At 47.6% G+C, this 18,420-nt stretch overlaps 1 protein-coding gene across 8 annotated transcripts in view; it reads right to left on the bottom strand.

Moving 5' to 3' along the window:
• Nucleotides 1–8,087: 8,087 nt before the first annotated feature.
• The window catches only part of SPRING1 (SREBF pathway regulator in golgi 1), a 29,201-nt gene continuing 18,868 nt past the window's right edge, over nucleotides 8,088–18,420 (bottom strand). For 6 of the 8 annotated variants that reach the window (XM_060400785.1, XM_060400790.1, XM_060400789.1 and 3 more), the window contains one exon: nucleotides 8,741–9,323. In XM_060400785.1, coding sequence (XP_060256768.1) covers nucleotides 9,033–9,323 — 291 coding nt within the window. In that variant the 3' untranslated portion in view covers nucleotides 8,741–9,032. Of the gene's footprint in view, nucleotides 8,223–8,740; nucleotides 9,329–18,420 lie in introns of those variants that run through there. The other 2 variants (XM_060400793.1, XM_027956550.3) reach the window with 2 other exon arrangements.

Genomic DNA, 18,420 nt, shown 5'->3' with positions numbered 1-18,420 from the left:
GGCTCAGGAGAGGAGCTGGAAAGAATGGAGCTGCTGAGGCAGGCCAGCAGTCTAACAAAAAGCTAGGGGATCTGTTTCAGAACATGAAGAGCTCCATCACACCCCTGCAGAAAGGCAGGCTTGAAACAGCTTAGCATACTTTTCTCCAGGTTCGCCTCTACTGGAAGGGTTCGTTAGCATCACACCTTGGTTTGCTCAAAAGACACAGCCCTATGATGGTCCTGTTGAACTGATTCCGGGCTGTTTGTGACTATTTTCCATCATAGCACAGGGTCTTCTCAATGAGGAGCCCTCAGGCCAAGATGCACACAATAGCTGTGCTCCTGGTGGCATGTTTTATGTTATGAGCTGGATACATCTGATGGCTAATCTTATTTCACTCTTTGCTTGGGCTCCTAGGAAGCTCAGAGCTGACCCTGCAGCCCAAACCACAGGCCCTCACAGATGCCCCTGTATGTGAATGCCTCATGGGATGCAACTGTCCCTTTACCCAGAACACTTCTGTTTATCTTAAAATGTTTGGGGTGAAAGCTGCCTCCAACTCTCTTAGGAACAAGATCATATAGGATAGTAGTCAAAACCCCTAGACTTCACCCATATTAAGCACACTCTAGTTCTCTAGATGACCTGTATTGAAGAAGTGTGCTTATTAAGACACACATTCCTGGGACCTACTGCAGACCTTCTGAGTAGGTCAAGACAGGGCCCAGGAACCTCCTAAACAATCCTGGAATGTTTGAGAACTATAGTTTCATGTTTTTAAATTTTTATTTATTATTCATGTACTTGGCTGCGCTGGGTCTTAGTTGTGCATGAGAACTCTTAGCTGTGGCAAATGGGATCTAGATCCCTGAACAGGGATCAAACCCAAGCCCCCTGCGTTGGAAGCTCAGAGTTGCGGCTACTGAACCACCAAGACAGTGCCAAGAACTATAGTGCTAAGCCCCAAAACCAAATCTCAGCACCAGCAATTAATAGTGGGTCGCCTCAAGCAAGACCTTTCATTTCTCCAGGCTTCCTTTCCTCAACTGTAAAATAGCATTGGTGAGAATTAAATTAGATGTTTGTAGGTAGGCACACACCTCAAATGGATGCCTGGAAACCATAATATTCAATAAATAGTGGGCAGCCCAAGTGGCCATCAGCTGATGAATGGATAAGCAATGCAGTATATACAAAAACGCAATATTAGTTGTTAAAAGAAAGTTCTGACACCTGCCACAACATGCATGAATCTTGAGAACATGATGCTAAGTGAAAGAAATCAGACACTAAGAAATAAATATTGTATGATTCCACTCATACGAGAGTCTTAGAGGAGTCAAAGCCATAGAGACAGGAAGTAGAACGGTGCTGCCAAGGGCTGGGGAGTGGGGGTGGGATTAGGGTTTAACAGGTACAGTGTCAGTTTGGGAAAATGAAAGACTTTAGGGGTTTGGGATGGAGGTGATGGCTGCAAAATGATGTGAATGTACTTCACGCCACTGAACTGTGCACTGAGAAATGGTTAAAACGGTAAACTCTATATTAGGTATATTTTATCACAATAAAAGAGAAAATAAACAATAGACATAGTTACCTCTCCCACCACCAACAAACCAAATTTATTTTGGACACCCTCCTCCCATTTCCCACCTTGCTCCCTCAGATCCTCTAAATCAATTTAGCAACAAAGCATCTGGTTGAGGTGTGGGAGGAAGGAGAACAGATGAGGAATGGGAAAGAAATGACAGTATCTAGCCCTCTCATTGTTTTTTCTTTAACCCAGGGATCCCAAAAGTCCCCAAGATGCCACAGAACACTTATCCCAACTGTGAAGGAAGCTGATGCAACATCAAATATTAAAGGGTATAGGAACCAGCATAGCTTTCCATATAAATGAATCTACTAACATATATGAAGATTGCTTTTAAAATTCAAACATAATTATTTTTTAAAAGGCATCCTGTGAGCACTGTCTCTCTCCCAACACTGACACTTCTGGGCCCCTGTCATGCTCCAGTGAGGCGCCTGTTGGCAGCCAGCCCAAAGCACTTTGTAACATGCCCTCCAGATCCTAAGTGAAAACTGATCAAAGAATTGGCACCGGCAAAGACAAGACTGAAATCAGCTCTCAAAGGGGTGGGGCTGGGCTATTGTCCCTCTTTGTGGGAACAGCTGCTTAACGGGGAATTGGAGCAGCGTGATTATAATATGCAGACGGGCCGCTCTGTTAACAGAAGCCGGCTTAAAGTACTCTGGGGGCCTCCACCTTGCATTTTGGCAAAGGGCTCTGCGAGGATGCTGTGTCAAATCTTTTTTGAAAATGTCTCCTTGACACGGAGGGTGAGTGAGGGCGCCTGCGAATCTCATTACAGCCCCAGGCCTCCCCTCTGCTGTCCCCCTGCTCCCTTTTCTTGGCTGCTGCCGAGTTGGGGGGAGCTGCACAGGGGGGTCATCCTGCCCCCTGCTTTAATCAGGACAGAGGCAGTGCAGGAAAGGGGAGCTTTGGTTACCTGGGTGGGCCTGGGAGCCTGGCTCTCGAATCCTGTGAGAGATCTACAGATTCTCCTGGGTGGGGAGGGGAGGAAGATGGAGTGAGTTTCACCCAAGTTCTTCTGAATGACAATGTGTCACGGAGAAATTCATCTTCATCGTGCTCGGCGCCACCTCTCGACACTGGGGACCTCAAGGAGCCCCGTGGACACACGTGACCTCTGGTTTCACAGACCCGGAGTAGGGGTGGGGCGGGGGGGGAGCGATCCTTGGGGAGGGGAGGGGAGGGGTGGAGAGGGGAGGGAAGCAAGCCCTGAGGCCTTAGGCTCTTCCATGTTCCTCATCTGACATAATCCTCCCCGTGCTGACATCCCCTTCAGGAGAGGAGGAAACTGCATTAGGAAGGTTAAAGCTATTTTCCCGAGGTCTCCTAGGAGAAAGTACCGGGGCTACCACACAGCTCCTGGTCAGTTTCCCTCCAAGGCCTTTTGTCTGTGGGTTGGTTTTGTTTTTAATTGCACTCTGCCCTAAGGAAACGGATGCATTTCTTTTTCTAGGGGGAAAAGTCGGCTGCTCCCAAAATCCTGTCTGCCCCAGTTCGGAAGGATCTCACTGCCTCCTCTGCCCGTTGGCAGCTAAAAGGCCCCCTGGCCTCCATCTCTGCAGAGACAGAGGAGGAGATGTGGCGGGAGAGGGGGGAGCCGGGAAGAGTTTTTAAATGAATATATGCATGTGTCTCTCCTGCTAATCACTGGAATGCATTTTCAGGAGAGGTAAGCACAGGGATTAGCTGCAGGACTCCCATTAATGTTAACTTTATTTCAGTAATGAGGTGGCGAGGCATGCAACAATCACGGTGGCTAACACGGCGTAATCACAGTGATGAGATACGCGTGCTGGGAAGAGGGGAGAGGGGGCGAGAGTCGGGAGGGGGGAGGTCGTTCGCTGGTGGGGACGATGACACCGCAGAGGCAGCAGGAGCCGCACTTGAGAGGCGAAGGGAGGAGGCGGGTGAGCCCTGTCGATGGGCTGAGCTGGGTAAAGGCAGGCCCCAGCAGGTAGGAAATAATAACAGCAGCTCCCCAGTGAGGCCTTCAGTAGGCCAGGCCAAGTGAGGAGCCCTGCTCTTCTCATGGCATCCTCATGAGGAAATGGAGACCTGGGTATTATTACCCCCATTGTAGAGATTGGCAAACTGAGTTTTTAAAAAGTGAAGATATTTGCCAAAGCCATGCAGTCAGTGGAAGAGTCCCAGTTTGAAGTCATATTTCTCCTAATTAGCTACACTTTACAGTATGCCCCCATCGCTATGAATATAAGGTGGGAGAAATAACCTGCAAACACCAGACGCTGAAAGAGCAGTACCAGAAGGAGGAAGAAGTGGCTCTGTACACGGGCCCCCTGCCTCCATGACACTGGTTTGCAGCTGTATTTGTAGGGCTCACCACGCCTGACCCCAGCCGTCACCTGGAAGTCTCAGTGATGCTGGGAGAGGGGATGGAGAAAAGAATTGCCCTCATTAGCCAAGTTCCAAGTACCGCCTGCAGCCAGGAAAGAAAGCCTCAAGACAACCGCGAGCAAAAGCTAGAATACACGCTGGCTCTCCAGACCACACAAATCCTTCCGTTTGAGAATGTATGCTGGCCAGAGACCAGTCACTCTCAACAGAGCCTGGTGGCCTCCAAGGATGACCTGCAGGCTCATCTGGGTGCCTGCGAAAAATGCCACTTATCCCTGGCAGTGCTTATTCCGCTGGTAGAGGGGCTCTGGAGCCACCCTTCCACCAGACGCCTGGCCTAGGTTTCCTGAGATTTCTTTGTGCTTTAAAGAGCTTGCAGGTGGCCAAGGCAGAGCGTTTCAGTGTCCATGACCAGTTAAGGCACACTCTGCAGGCCAGCCCTGCCCCCCTCCATGACCCCTTCCCCTCACAGGTTACTCAGAAGCATGAAGTTCGTAACATTCAACGTGATTACAGAGCACCTGACACGACTGAAGCGACTTAGCAGCAGCAGCAGCACCATGTCCCAGGCTCCACCCTATGCCCTTGGAATACAGCAGGGGACAAATCTAAGTCCCTGCTTTTCTAAAGCTTGCATTCCACTGAAGAAGACAAACAGATCGGATGGCCTGTCAGAGAGCGCCACGAAGAAAAATAAAACACCTGCCGGAGAGCAGTGATTCTCCACCAGGGCGACGCTGCCTCTCCGGGGACAGTGGGCCATGTCTGGAGATATTATTGGGCGTCACAGTGGAGGTGCCACTGTCATCAGGTGGGGAGGGGTGAGGGACGCTGCCCAACAGCTTACAATGCCCACGGCAGCTCCCACTACAGAAATCATCTGGCCCCAAATGGCACTAGTGCTGAGGCTGTGGACCCTGGCTCAGAGAACACGGATGTCTGGTCTTCAGGGAAGGGGTGAGGGAAGGCCTCTGGAGAGATTCAACCAGAGATCCAGGGGCGGGAAGGATGTCTGTGGGCAGTGGGGAGGCGCCCACAGAGCACACCGCCTGGTGGGCCTGCTGATTTCAAGAGTACATGCCCGGGAGCCTGCGGCTTCCAGCAGGAGAGTGAGATGCTCTCGCTTTCCTTTCCTGAGGGTCCCTCTGTAGGGAGCAAAGGGGAGTGGGAGAACCAGCTGGGAGGCTGCTGGCCTCTTCTAGACCAGAAATGTAGGGGCTTGAATGAGAGCAGGCGAGGCAGGGTGGCAGGAAGTAGTCTGCTGCAGAACATGCCATCGAGGTAGAACTTTTGGGACTCGCTCGTGGATTAGAGGAGGATATGGCACAAAGGACTCAAGAGTGATGCTTGGAGCCCCCTCTCCACTAGGTCGCTGGTACAAGTGTGTCCCTGAACAATGTGACTCCCTGCCCCACCCCTCCCCTTAACCCGGTGGTTCTCAGGAACATGAGACTGTGTCTGGGACATCGTGGGACACTGGGACACACTGGGACATTGTCACCACTGGGAAGGAGGGCTGCTACTGGCACCTAGTGGGTAGAGGCCAGAGATGCTGCTCAATGCCTTACAGCGCACAGAGCAGCCTCCCCGCTCCCACCTCAAAGACTCACCTGGCCTCAGATGCCAGTGGTGGTGAGGCTAAGGAATTCCTCCCCGGTCCCGGGCTGGGGGCCTCCTCTCACATGGCACCCAGCCCTGCCAATTTAGCGGGACTTTGTCAGAGCCTGGAGATTCCCAATCAATGCCCGTCGGTGGCTAAGGTCCATATTAACCACATCTCACTTGCTTCTGACGGTGACACAAATCAGATGCCGCTGCTGTCGCCACCGCCACCACATGAAACGAGACTGCTGGAGAGCAAATTCATTACGCAGCTGTTAAGAGCGACAGAGCATACACGCGTCTCTCCCAGACGGGGGGACCTGGGAGCCGGCCCCGCTGCAAGATTGAGTGCCTGCCCACCTCCTCCTCTCCGTGACCTTGACGCGCCGGGGCAGGGCCTCCGACGCACAAGCTAAAAATCCGAAAGGCAACACAGGCAAGTGACAAATGGATGGGTTAATGTATTTCATGTCTCCCTTGCCACCAGACTTTCATTCGAAAAAAAAACCCCAACAACAACAAACCTCCATTTTGGGGGCTTAATATCCCAGCTGCTAGGAATCAGATTCAGCAGAAGGAAGAAAGTGTGACATCAACGTAGAGATCTGTTTGTATTCAGTTGCGTTTGCTTAAAAACCGGTTTGGGGTCCGCAGGTTATTCTTGCTGGCTGGGACCTCGAGCAACAAGCGCTCACACTTCCAGGTGGTATCTTTAAGGAAAGCTAATTAGAATTCTTGGCACTTGGAGCACGGAACATTTTACAATTTTCTTCAAAGCAATTTGCCAACATTAGCTAATTAAAACACCCAGCCTTCCGTTGAGGGACAATGGGAAGAAAGTAGAATCTTCATTTCTCAGCATCTGCCGGAGGGTAAAAGCTCCAAATTCCTGTTGCTTCCACTTGGTGGAGGTTTTTCTCTAAAGGTGGCCTTTCGTGACCTTTTTGTGATCACTGAACAGACTCGGCCTTTTCTAACACTTTGTCTCTAAAATAAGGGACAACACTAAGAAGGGAAGGAGTTTGAACAATTAAGATCGGCCTGCTAAACCAGAGGTTAGCACACTATAGCCTGCAGGCTGAATACGGCTCCCCCCCACCCCCCAATTGTCCCTTCACAGATGCCTTGACCAAGATCTTCTACCTGGGAGGGTCAGACTGCCCTCAGCCCTGACTGGGTTTATCTCCTGCACCCATCTCCAGGTATCTGTGTCATCAATGGGGCTTCAGCACTCAGGCAGAAGCAAGAACCGCATATGTTTGCAGGGAGAAAGGCTTCTTCATACAGGATAAACAGCTCAGCCGGGACATGTGCTGGCAGAAGGGCGGAGAGGGCTCAGGAATGAGCACAGATGGCCTTCATTTTCAGCCACTTCTTGCCTAATGCCTTCATCTCACATCGAGATGCAGGGCTGGGTCTGACCCCCACTTCCTGGCCTCATTCAGGGTGAGTTCAGGACTCACTCCCCCGTGTTGGGCACCGCCCCACTAAGTGAGGCCTCGGGTTCAAAGAAGAGCACAGGATGGGACTCGCCAGGTCCCCAGGCTACCTAGGATTGTTGGGAGGGGTCAGGGGTCACCAATGGAGCTAATTTCCTCTGGTCCTGAGGTGTCTGATGGAACAACAGATGTGACTTGTTGGCTTGGGGTCGGTAGAGACATTCAAGACACCCCTTTCCATTTCTCCCCCAGCCTCACTGGCACATGCTTATCTGCCTTTATCCCAAGCATTGTTTGTGTAGAGTAGCTTGAAGGGTCCTTATTCATCCAAGACAAAACTGCTTTACGAGGGTATGGGAAAAGCTGCTCTTGGCCACACTCCCAGCATCCCCCTTATAACAAGGCCCCTCTGCCAGTCAGCCCCTTGAGGAAGGAGCTGGTGGAGGCAGAGGTGGGGGTGACCGGCAGACAGGAGGAGGGCACTGCCTAGAGATGCTGCACAGGCCTTTCAGGACTGGAGGACAATGCAGGTGTGCCCACAGGCTCACAAGCCGCCATGCGCAGGACTGGGGTCTTGCAGGACAGACCAGAGTGGGCTCAAGCAGACCACTAACTTAGGGTATCAAAACAAAGACACCACAGACTCCTGCAGTGGCCAGGCTTTTAGCTTAGTCCAAACCCCTCATTTCACATTTTGGATCCACTCAACTGCATTAACCCTAACCCACTAGATGCTTCTGGGAGGCAAAGGGGGCTTCAGAGTCTGTTCGCTAGCTTGAAGTCACAGATTCATGGCAATTCAGGGTCAAAAGACAGGGATGAGTATTTGCTGAGTGTGGCTATGTGTAAGAAACTTTACACACACCATCTATTTAATCCAAAAAGAGCCTGTGAGGAGGGTACTGTCATACTATCATGCCTGTCTCACAAATAAGGAAACAAGCTCCAGAGCAGCTAAGTACTAAGGTAAAATGATGCTACTTGTCCAGGGCAGAACTGGGGTTTAAGCTGGGGTCCTTCTGGCTGAGCCCAGTGCTCCACTTCCTCCGTGGGGTCCCAAGTCCAACACCCTTTCCCAATACACACACCAGCTCTTTGCAAAGCTCACTGTACACACTTTAAAAACAGCTTTATTGGGATGTAGTATAAAATGCACACCTATTTCAAGTGTATTTTCAGTATATTTCTTGGTATATTCAGAGTTGCGCAGCCATCTCTACCATCAACTTCAGATCCTTTTCATCACCCTGAAAGAAATCCCACATCCATTAGCAGCTACCCTTAATTCCCCTCATATAGTAATCTGCTTCCAGTCTCTATAAATTCGCTTATTCTAGACATTCCATATAAGCGGAATGATATAACACATGGCCTTTGGGGACTGGCTTCTCTCACTAAGCATCGCATTTTCAACAGTCACCATGCTGCAGCTTGTGTCAATACTCACTCCTTTCTGTGGCTGACTCATACTCCCCTGTATGGATGGTGCACATTTTTATCTGTTGATCTGTTGATGGGCATTTCGAGTGTTTCTACTTTTCAGTTGTTGTGACTAACACTGGTATGAATATTGGTGTAGGTGTTTTTTTGCACATTCTTTTAATAATCACATTTTTACTCCTTTTATTAAAGATTGAAAGTTATAAACACCTGTTCTCTCATTGAACAACAGTGCAAATATTCGTTGAAATGACTGAGGCATTTACAATAGGAGAAGCAGTTGGGTGTGGTGAAGGAAAATTAGGTCAGGAGTCAGGACACAGAATTTCTTTTTTTTCTTCATTCAATAAAGATTTATTAAAATAGAGTATAAGGCATTCTATTGGATACCAAAGATTCAGTTCAGTTCAGGTCAGTCGCTCAGTCATGTCCGACTCTTTGTGACCCCATGAATCGCAGCACACCAGGCCTCCCTGTCCATCACCAACTCCCAGAGTTCACTCAGACACATCCATCGAGTCAGTGATGCCATCCAGCCATCTCATCCTCTGTTGTCCCCTCCTCCTCCTGCCCCCAATCCCTCCCAGCATCAGAGTCTTTTCCAATGAGTCAACTCTTCACATCAGGTGGCCAAAGTACTGGAGTTTCAGCTTCAGGATCATTCCTTCCAAAGAAATCCCAGGGCTGATCTCCTTCAGAATGGACTGGTTGGATCTCCCTGCAGTCCAAGGGACTCTCAAGAGTCTTCTCCAACACCACAGTTCAAAAGCATCAATTCTTCGGCGCTCAGCTTTCTTCACAGTCCAACTCTCACATCCATACATGACCACAGGAAAAACCATAGCCTTGACTAGACGGATTGTACGTCGTAATTGTTCCATCATTTTTTTTTTTAATTGTTGCCCATTCTGTCCTAGAAAGCAAAGATTAGTCACTTATCTTCCTAGGGCCTCACTCTCAACAGCAAAGTGGGAACAATACATAGATCTGGGTAGACCTGGGAGGGCTGGGAAAAGCTGGCAAAATGGTACACCTGAGAGAGTCCTAGCCGACCAGGGACTCAACAAACATAATAATTTGACCCAAATGACGCAAGAAATGACTTGTATTCATTTGCCTTTCCACACTGAAGGTAAAGAACTGCTTCCTACTCGATAGTAAAAATGTTTGACACACTAGGAACTGCCTGTAGACTGAGAGGCACACAAGCTTCCCTACCTTATAGAAAACAGGTTCACTTTTTGTAAGTGGCTGAATTTTTAAACATTACCTCCAAAGGTGAAAAGACCTTAAAGCAACAGGAGTAGGTCAGAATGAAAAGAGTTAATTGGTACCTGACAAACTGCCATGGAGAAAGGAAAAAACAAAAAGACCTTCCGTAAAGCCTTCAAGTTTCTGGCATTGCACTTTTCCGACTTTGCCAGAAGATGGCGACGCGGTCCCACAAGGTTGCATTACTGCACCGCTGGCGATCAAAGGACAGGGACTTGGAGGGCAGCTAAGTTGTGCTGTATGGAGACTTCTGCTCCTTGTCAGTTGCACTGCAGAGGTCTGGGCACCGCTAAGCACATTCGTAGGGGAGGAAAAAAGGACACATGGAACAATGATGTGTTTGCAAAGGCTACAGGAATCTAATGCAATTTGCAAACGGCTTGAGGTATAAATCCAGATGTCACCAGAATAAAGATATTGGGGGTGAGGGTGGGCACGAAGACATTAAAACAAAGAACATTATGCAATTAGTATCAAACAATTATCTTTTTATGCTACATCTATTCCAAGGAATATTATCATTCATTAAAAATCAATTAGCATCACAATATGACACCAAAACCACAAGCAACCAAAGAAAAATTAAACTGAACTTCATCAAAACTAAAACTTTTATGCTTCAAAGAACACCATCAAGAAAGTGAAATGACAATCCATAGAATAGGAGAAAATGTTTGCAAATCATATATCTGACAAGGGGCTCATATCTAAAATACATAAAGAAGTCTAACAATTTATAAAGACAACTCAATTTTAAAATGGGCAAAGAATTAAGATAGACACCTCCCTAAAGATGTCCATGTGGCCACTAAGTACATGAAGAGATGTTCAGCATCATGAGCCATCAAGGATACGCTAATTCAAAACCCCCAACGAGATACCACTTCATTATCATTAGGATGGCTACAATAACAAAGGCAAGTGTTGGCAAGGGTGTGAAGTAATCGGAATCCTCGTACACTGCTGGGTGGGAATGTAAAGTGGTACAACTGCTTTGGAAAACAGACTGGCAATTCCTCAAAAGATGAAACCCATATCATAACCCAGTAATTCCACTTCTAGGTATATGCACAGAAGGGAACAGCAATCATATGTCCACCTAAAACTTGTACACAAATGCTCAGAGCAACGTTATTCACAATAACCAAAAATGCCCATCAACTGATGAATGGATAAGGCAAAGGGGGTCTATCCATACTGCGGAACACTTAGCCATAAGGAGGGATGAAGTACTGACACATGCCACAACATGAGTGAACTCTGAAAACATGCTGGGTGAAAGAGGTTAGTAACAAGCGACTACATGGTGTGCAATTCTGTTTATGGGAACTATTCAGAATAGGTCAGTCAGTAGAGACAGAAGGTAAATTGTTGCCACAGGCTGGCAGGGAGGAAGAAGGAGGAATGACTGCCAATAGGTATGGGGTTTCTTTCGGAGGGATGAAAATATTCTGGAATTAGTGGTAGTGGCTGCACAGCTTTGTGAACAGGAAAGAATACTGAACTGTATACTTTAAAAAGGTGAATGAGCTCTATATGAACAATTCAACTAGAAAAATAAACCTTAAAAAAAGAACAAAGTTCTGATACATGCTATAATTGGACAAGTCATGGAAACATGATGATATAGGAAAGGAGCCAGGCCCCAAAGATCATATATGGTTCCATTTAAATGAAATGTCCAGAATAGGCAGATCTACAGACTGAGTAGGTCAGTGGTCACCTAGGGCTGGACAGATCAGGGGACCTGGGAGAGTGATAGCTAACAGGTATGGGACTTCTTTCCGGGGTGATGAAAATGTTCGAAAATTGATTGTGGTGATGGCTGCACAGCTCTGAATACACTAACATCATTGAACTGTACACTTTAAATGGGTGAACTGCATGCTAAGTGAACTACAGCTCAACAAAGCCGCTACAAAAAATAAGAGTTCCAGGGCTGCTGGGTCACACAAGGGGGGAGGGGCGGAGGGGTGACACAGAATACACCATTCTGGTACTATGGGAACGATGCCCTCTGGAGTTGTGAAGTATGGGTGTTCGCCCATCTCCCTGGATCAATGCCTTCTTGGTAGGCAGTGCCCTGGTCACTTAACTCCACAGCCAGTCTGGCATGCAGACATCTTTCTCTGCCTTGTGATCACCAAATTAGATGTCAAAGCCCCTTTCAAGGGCCATTCACTTGGTGACAAAATGGTAAAATAGGGTTGCAATTTTCTTGTTAAATATATGTGCATGTGTACAAAAAGAGATGTATCACATAGTGGTTATCTACAGATAGAAGGATTATGAAAGTTTTTATTCTGTTTACTTCTCTGACTTTCTATAATGTGTCACTTTGTGACTAGGAAAAATGCATATATGGATTTACGCATCAACTGTGTTGCTTTCTCACACCTGCATGTTGGCATTCCATTTTAAAAGTGTCAGTCACTCAGTCACATCCGACTCTTTGCGACCCCATGGACTATAGCCTGCCAGGCTCCTCTGTCCATGGGATTCTCCAGGCAAGAATACTGGAGTGGGTAGCCATTCCTTTTAAACTGGTTCTACTGATCAGTATTATATACAAATACATAGCTTCCTCTGGAGAAGGCAATGGCACCCCACTCCAGTACTCTTGCCTGGAAAATCCCATGGATGGAGGAGCCTGGTAGGCTGCAGTCCATGGGGTGGCTCAGAGTCGGACACGACTGAGTGACTTCACTTTCACTTTTATGCATTGGAGGAGGAAATGGCAGCCCACTCCAGTGTTCTTGCCTGGAGAATCCCAGGGTCGGGGGAGCCTGGTGGGCTGCCATCTATGGGGTCACACAGACTTCGACACGACTGAAACAACTTAGCAGCAGCACATAGCTTCCTCAAATCTTGTCTGGTTTTTTTTTTCATATTTACTTTTATTTATTTACTTGGCTGCACCCTGCCAGGTCTTAGTTGGGACATACAACATCTTCGATCTTCGTTGAGGCATGAGGGATCTTCAGTTGTGGCATGCAAACTCTTGGTTGCGGCATGTGGGTTTTAGTTCCCCGACCAGGGATCGAACCCAGGCACCTGCATTAGGAGCAGAGTCTTAGCCATTGGACCACCAGGGAAGTCCCTCCTCCAATCCTTTATAAAAAGAACCAAGCTGACAGGGAAGCCTGACATGCTGCCGTCCATGAGATCGCAGAGAGTCTGACATGACTTAGCGACTGAACAACAAAGCTATACTAGTGTAAGTCTGTGAATGAGGCAGGATTCAATAAATGGTGCTTGGCCGTCTGAGCAAAAAACGCTCTCTGGAAATCCAAAGTGACGGTTTATCCTAAGGAGGATGGTAACATCATCACCTAAGAATGTTTAGGTATTAATACCATGTTCCCAAAACCAGAAGCTTAAGATCAACCCGACTTTAAATCCCAGGAGACTCTTCTAGGTCTCTGCACTACCTAGCACAGAGCTAGGCAGACAGTAAGTGCTAAGCGAGTACCCGCTGAATGAATGACCGGAGCTGACAATCCCTCGTCACCCCCATTCACAGGGCAACAAGGCTGAACCCAGGGTTTCTCCACCTCGACCCTGCTGACACTGAGCAGTGGACAACCCTCTGTGGTGGGGGCTGTGCAGGGTACTTGAGCGTGTGCCTCAGCTGGAGGCACACAGACATACACACGTCATGACAACCAAAACTGTCTTTATACATTGGCTTATGTCCCCTGGGGGGCAAAATGCCCCTCTGGTTTAACATCACAGGTTTAAAGCAGCACTTTTCAGGACTTGAGGCTAGACCCTAAAACTAGAACCCCTGAAGGCCAGGGCTGGAAGGAACCTTGGGCAGGCTCTCAGGTTCACTTTCGTAGAAAAGAAACACACTGGCGCCAAGATGACTCCAGCGGTGCAGCTCAGTGTTGCTACCCACCATGCTATCCTTTGGGCTTGCATAGTAACTCAGTATCACTTCCTTCAAGGATTGTTATCAGTCACCGCAGGCCTCCCTAACAAAATGCCGTAGACTGGGGAGCTTAAAGGATAGGAATTTATTCTCCTGCAGTCCTGGAGGCTGGGAAGTCTGAGATCAAGGCGTCAATAGGTTTGTTTCTCCCAAGGCCATTCTTAGATTGCAGATGGCGGCCTTCTTAAAGCCCTCTTTAAGGGCTTTCTCTCCCTCTTCTCATAAGGACATAGTCCTAGTAGATTAGAAGCCACCCTCACAGCCTCATTTTAACTTAATCACCTCTTCAGAGGCAGTTTATCTGAATAGGTTACACTGTAACGCACTGAGGGTTGGGAATTCAGTATATGGATTTGGGTAGGAGGAGACAGTTCAGCCCATTATAAGGACTCTGATCAGGGCGAAAAGGGAAGTTACCAGAGCTGTGCTGAAAGGCTAAAATCCTCTTTCAGTGCATTCTTCAAACACTCTTTCTGGCAGGACCAGCAGCAAGAAGGTGAAACATTTTGCTTAAATCAAGGATGATCCAAATCCTAGGCCAAATAGCAAGCTTTAAAGCAAATAACCCCTTCTCCATCTCGACCTCCTTCTCAGCACTCAGCCCACAGTGGCACTTACATCACAGGGGCTAAAAGTCAAGGTCCTGGAGCAAAAAGAGATTGGGTTCGATCACTATCCTGGTTTAAACCACTAAGACGATGTTTTCCCAGACAAAGAAATTAATCTCTGAGTTCTGTAGAATGAGGATAAAAAGACCTACAACTTCATAAGTGTGGTTGTTGAGATTAAATAAGAGGCCTTTAGCGCCAGAAATGATTGGAAGACGGTCGCTGCAATCACAAAGTGCCTGGACTGGGCCCGTGTGCACCTTCCGGGGCTCTGAAGCTGGCATCTATAACCTGGAGAAAAATATAACCCGTGTCAGAACCTGGCTCCTAAAATGAAGATGAGAAAGAACACCTGCCTCAGGAGACACTGCCGTGTGAACGCGATGGGGCCAATGCAGGATGGGACACTGTAAGCAGTTCCCAGATGTTTTTTGTCCAGGTAGGACCAATCAAGAGACTATCCTCCATTTCACCTCAGCAAATGGGTGGGGAGGAAGAAGAGGACGGTATAGGCCCCGAGTTAAGCCTGAGGTCTTCAATGGCACCAGCAGCAGATTTCCTTTTCTTTGCAAAAGGATATGCCTGAGTCCCTGTGCACAAAGTCGACAGGGCTCTGGGAAAGAGTCCTGGTTTGTCCTCACCACCAGATGGTCCTTCGTCTACAGAACAGCCTCATTGTCTCAGTGAGAGGGAGCCCACGTGGGCACAGGTCTCCCGGTCTCCCAACAAGGACTATGCTGAGGACAGAAAACCTAAGTAACTGGTGCCCCCAAGTGGCACAGAGAGCAACTGTTGGCGTTTGTGCCCCCAACACCTCCTGCTCTCTCCTCTCCCCTTCCTCCCATCTCTCCAGCTTCTCTTTCCCCTTTTTTCCTTGACAGAGTGCCCATGAGCATCGTTTAACTCGGCAGTCATCCTTAAAGGTCTGAAAAGACTGTGATGAAAAGAAAGGGCTTTAAGATCATATTGGACTTGATTCCATAGTTCCTCCCTCTGTTAAATCAGGTCAATGAGCTTATTTGTGTCAAATAAATGAGCCTGGCTGGCTGCTAAGCGGCTGCAAGACCATTTATATCAGGCCTCCAAGCTGGCATGCAGCAGGCTGCAGGCAGAGCTTAGGAAGGGCACGGGTGTCAGGGCTTACACTCTCAGAGCACACCCTGGATTGCTGCCCAGGCAAAAACTTCCTCAGAGAAACTGAGTCCAGCACGTGCGGGGGACTCCAGGCCTCTTGAGGCTCTGGAGGGAAGCACAAAGGATGCCAGCTCCAAATAGCAACCCATGGAGCATCTAGAACATCTTTAGAAACTGACATCCCTCTTGCCCTCAAAACCCATCCCCGTGGACCACAAACTTGACAAAACATGGCCGCTTTAAACTCACCTCATCCTTTTCCCGAAGCAGGTATCCAGAAAGATGGTCCCCCTGTATCCCTCCCAGACATTTTATAATTCTATTTTTTTAATTTCCTTGATTGCTGCACTTAGTGATTCACTGAAATGAATGACATAGTTGGGGATATTCGGAGTGGGGCTCCCCTCATCTTTTTTCCTCAGCTCTCTCAAGAAAGTGGGGTTCTGCCATGACAGGTTTCAACCTCCTCATGCTTCCTGCGGGTCAACTCTGGCTGAGGTAGGATGCCTGTAATTTATTTGTGAGGAACACAAAGACTTGTCTCCCTACTGTGTAAAAATAAAAGAAAAGGGATGTAGAAAGGCAATGCCAAATTTGTGTGCAGTTCTAAAAGGGCTTTCAGCCCTACCCTGACTTTATGTTGAGGCCCAGATGATACAATTAAAATGTACACTTTTCCCATTCTGTAAATTAATTAGCTATAATTGAGTTAAGCCAACCCGATAGGAACTGTTTATTTTAAAATATTATACAGCAAGATTCTACCTTTATTTACGTACTAACACAAAATATACATTTATGTACAAAAAAAGGCAAAACTTTACATCAAAACTTTAATTAGTGGTTATCTCTGGGGGGTGCTGGGGATCTGATAATTTAATATCTTTGTAATTTCCTATATTTTGAGATTTCTGCCTAGTAATCACAAAAGATATGAAAGGGAAACCTTTTACTGAGCAGTAACTACAGAAGCCCTAAATAGGAATTCCAAGATGCTCTGAGCATCTCAGGTTAAGCATATCTAAATAATTTAGCACTGTGTTAAGGTACAGCTACAAAGCACATTCTGGGCCTCCTTGCCAAAAGGCAGCTGTTTTTATGATGGAAAACACAGCAGCTGTCTTCACAGGTGCAGAGCAGCAATACATGATAAGTTGGTCCCAGCAGAGAAGAATATGGTGTCTATTTAATATTTGAGGAGAGAGGCAGAAAATGGTGAGCCCCAGCTGAAATCTTCAAGAGAGAAGGGGAAGCCCTGGTCTGAAGAAAACAGTCTCCAGATGGCTGGTCTCCACTTACCCTCTGAGAATCAGAGCCAAGGACCAAGTTGCTGGGCTCTAGTCTTGCTTTATATGTGGCAGGATCTTTGGCACAAAAATCAGAATTTTGGATCTGCAAGATATCTTAGTAATCACCTGCCTATGACAAATGACAAAACCAAAGCCAGAAGAGGTTAATTTACTCAAGGCCACTAAATGTTTGTGCTCTCGTCAATAAAATTAGGATGCTGCTCACACACTGCTGTTACACTTATAAACACACATACTCCTCCTCAGTAATAGGGACATGTGGCCACCATAGACTGAGATTTTGAATTTCACTGATAGCCAATACCACTTTTTCTCATTTAGCAAACATTTCTGACTTTGATAACCCAGATGCAAGCTGACCAGAGCTTCCCTACACTATGCTCCATAAAAATATGTAAGAATTTAAAAAGTCCAAAGACTGGAGGAACTACTGACCCTACCAAAAACTAGGAAAGCACCCACTTACAAATAAAATGCATTGATAGCAGTGATGTGGTTTTGATTTTGGTTCCCTTGAAGACATTGACCTTGCAGTCCTGGGAAACAATATAGGACCCGTTTAAACGTTTGAATGACAGTTGGACCCACTCGCTTTAAGTGGCTAGATGTTTTGTTTCTTTATAATATTAAAGGCTGTACTTCTATTTTTAAAATGTCCACCACTGCAGCTCTACAGCAGGGGTGAACCGAGTCGTACACATGAAGGTATGTGGCGAGGGGCTACCAGGACACGGAGCCAGCTGCACGAACACGATGACCCCCACTGGTCCCCACTCAGGCCTGAGGGGGCCACCTGTTCCTCTTCCCACCTGTGAAAGCAAACCAGACGAAGAACATCGCAGCCATGTGACTGAGTGAAAACAGGGATCCCGGTACTCCAATACTCCAAACAGTCTTCACACTGTGACAACAAACCCTGCAGGAAGAGTCCACACAGGCAAGCGGCTCGGAAGGCAATGACTGACGCCACAGAGTCAGGCAAAGTGCTGTGCAGTAAAGCACTCTCACAGTTCCACCAGCGTTTCCTTTCCATTATTACTATTCACTTATGTGGTACTTTTTTATAGTAGAAGGACCAGTTTTCTGAATGGGATCTGTAGTGACATTTCCCTTCCCCCCTCATCTTCCAAAGCCCTCCTTGCAAAGGGCTGCTGCAGGAGAACAGGGAGGGGTGGGGCTGTGAGTAAACCTGAGGTTATTCTGCCCACAGGAGGGTGTGTGTGCTTGGACTGTGTCAGCACGCAAGGGACGCCAATGCAGAGTAATAAGCCAGTTCCTGGAGGCAGCACTGGGCTGGTAGAGACCAGCGAGGAAGCCGTATGTCCTGTGGGATTTCAAGGTAATTTAATCAGCAGCACTTGGGCACAACAGAAGGCAAGGGCAAGGAAATAATCAAGTCACCTCTCAGCTCCTGGTAGTTTTTCCTCTTTAACTGAAAGGGAGGAAATGTGACCAAGAGTAGGGCCTCTCCACGTTGGCACCACTGACGCTTGGAGCTGGATCATTCTGTGTCGCAGGGGCAGTGGGGTGTTCAGTGGTATCCCTGGTCTCCAACCATCACACCTAATGACCACCTGGCAATCTGGACGTTGCCAACTGTTCCCTGGCAGCAAAACTGCCCCCGTTTGCTGCCCTAGATCAACTGGAAAGGTTAGTTTGTTAACAAGCCACTTGCCTCTGAGAAACGCAGGGCTGAGAAAGACAAGAAAAGGGGTTTAAGGCTTCCTTCAGTGAAAAACGCTCTGTA

This window comes from Ovis aries, chromosome 17, assembly GCF_016772045.2.
Source record: "Ovis aries strain OAR_USU_Benz2616 breed Rambouillet chromosome 17, ARS-UI_Ramb_v3.0, whole genome shotgun sequence".
Classification (NCBI taxonomy): Eukaryota; Metazoa; Chordata; class Mammalia; order Artiodactyla; family Bovidae; genus Ovis; species Ovis aries.
This window is presented reverse-complemented; position numbering and strand designations above follow the sequence as displayed.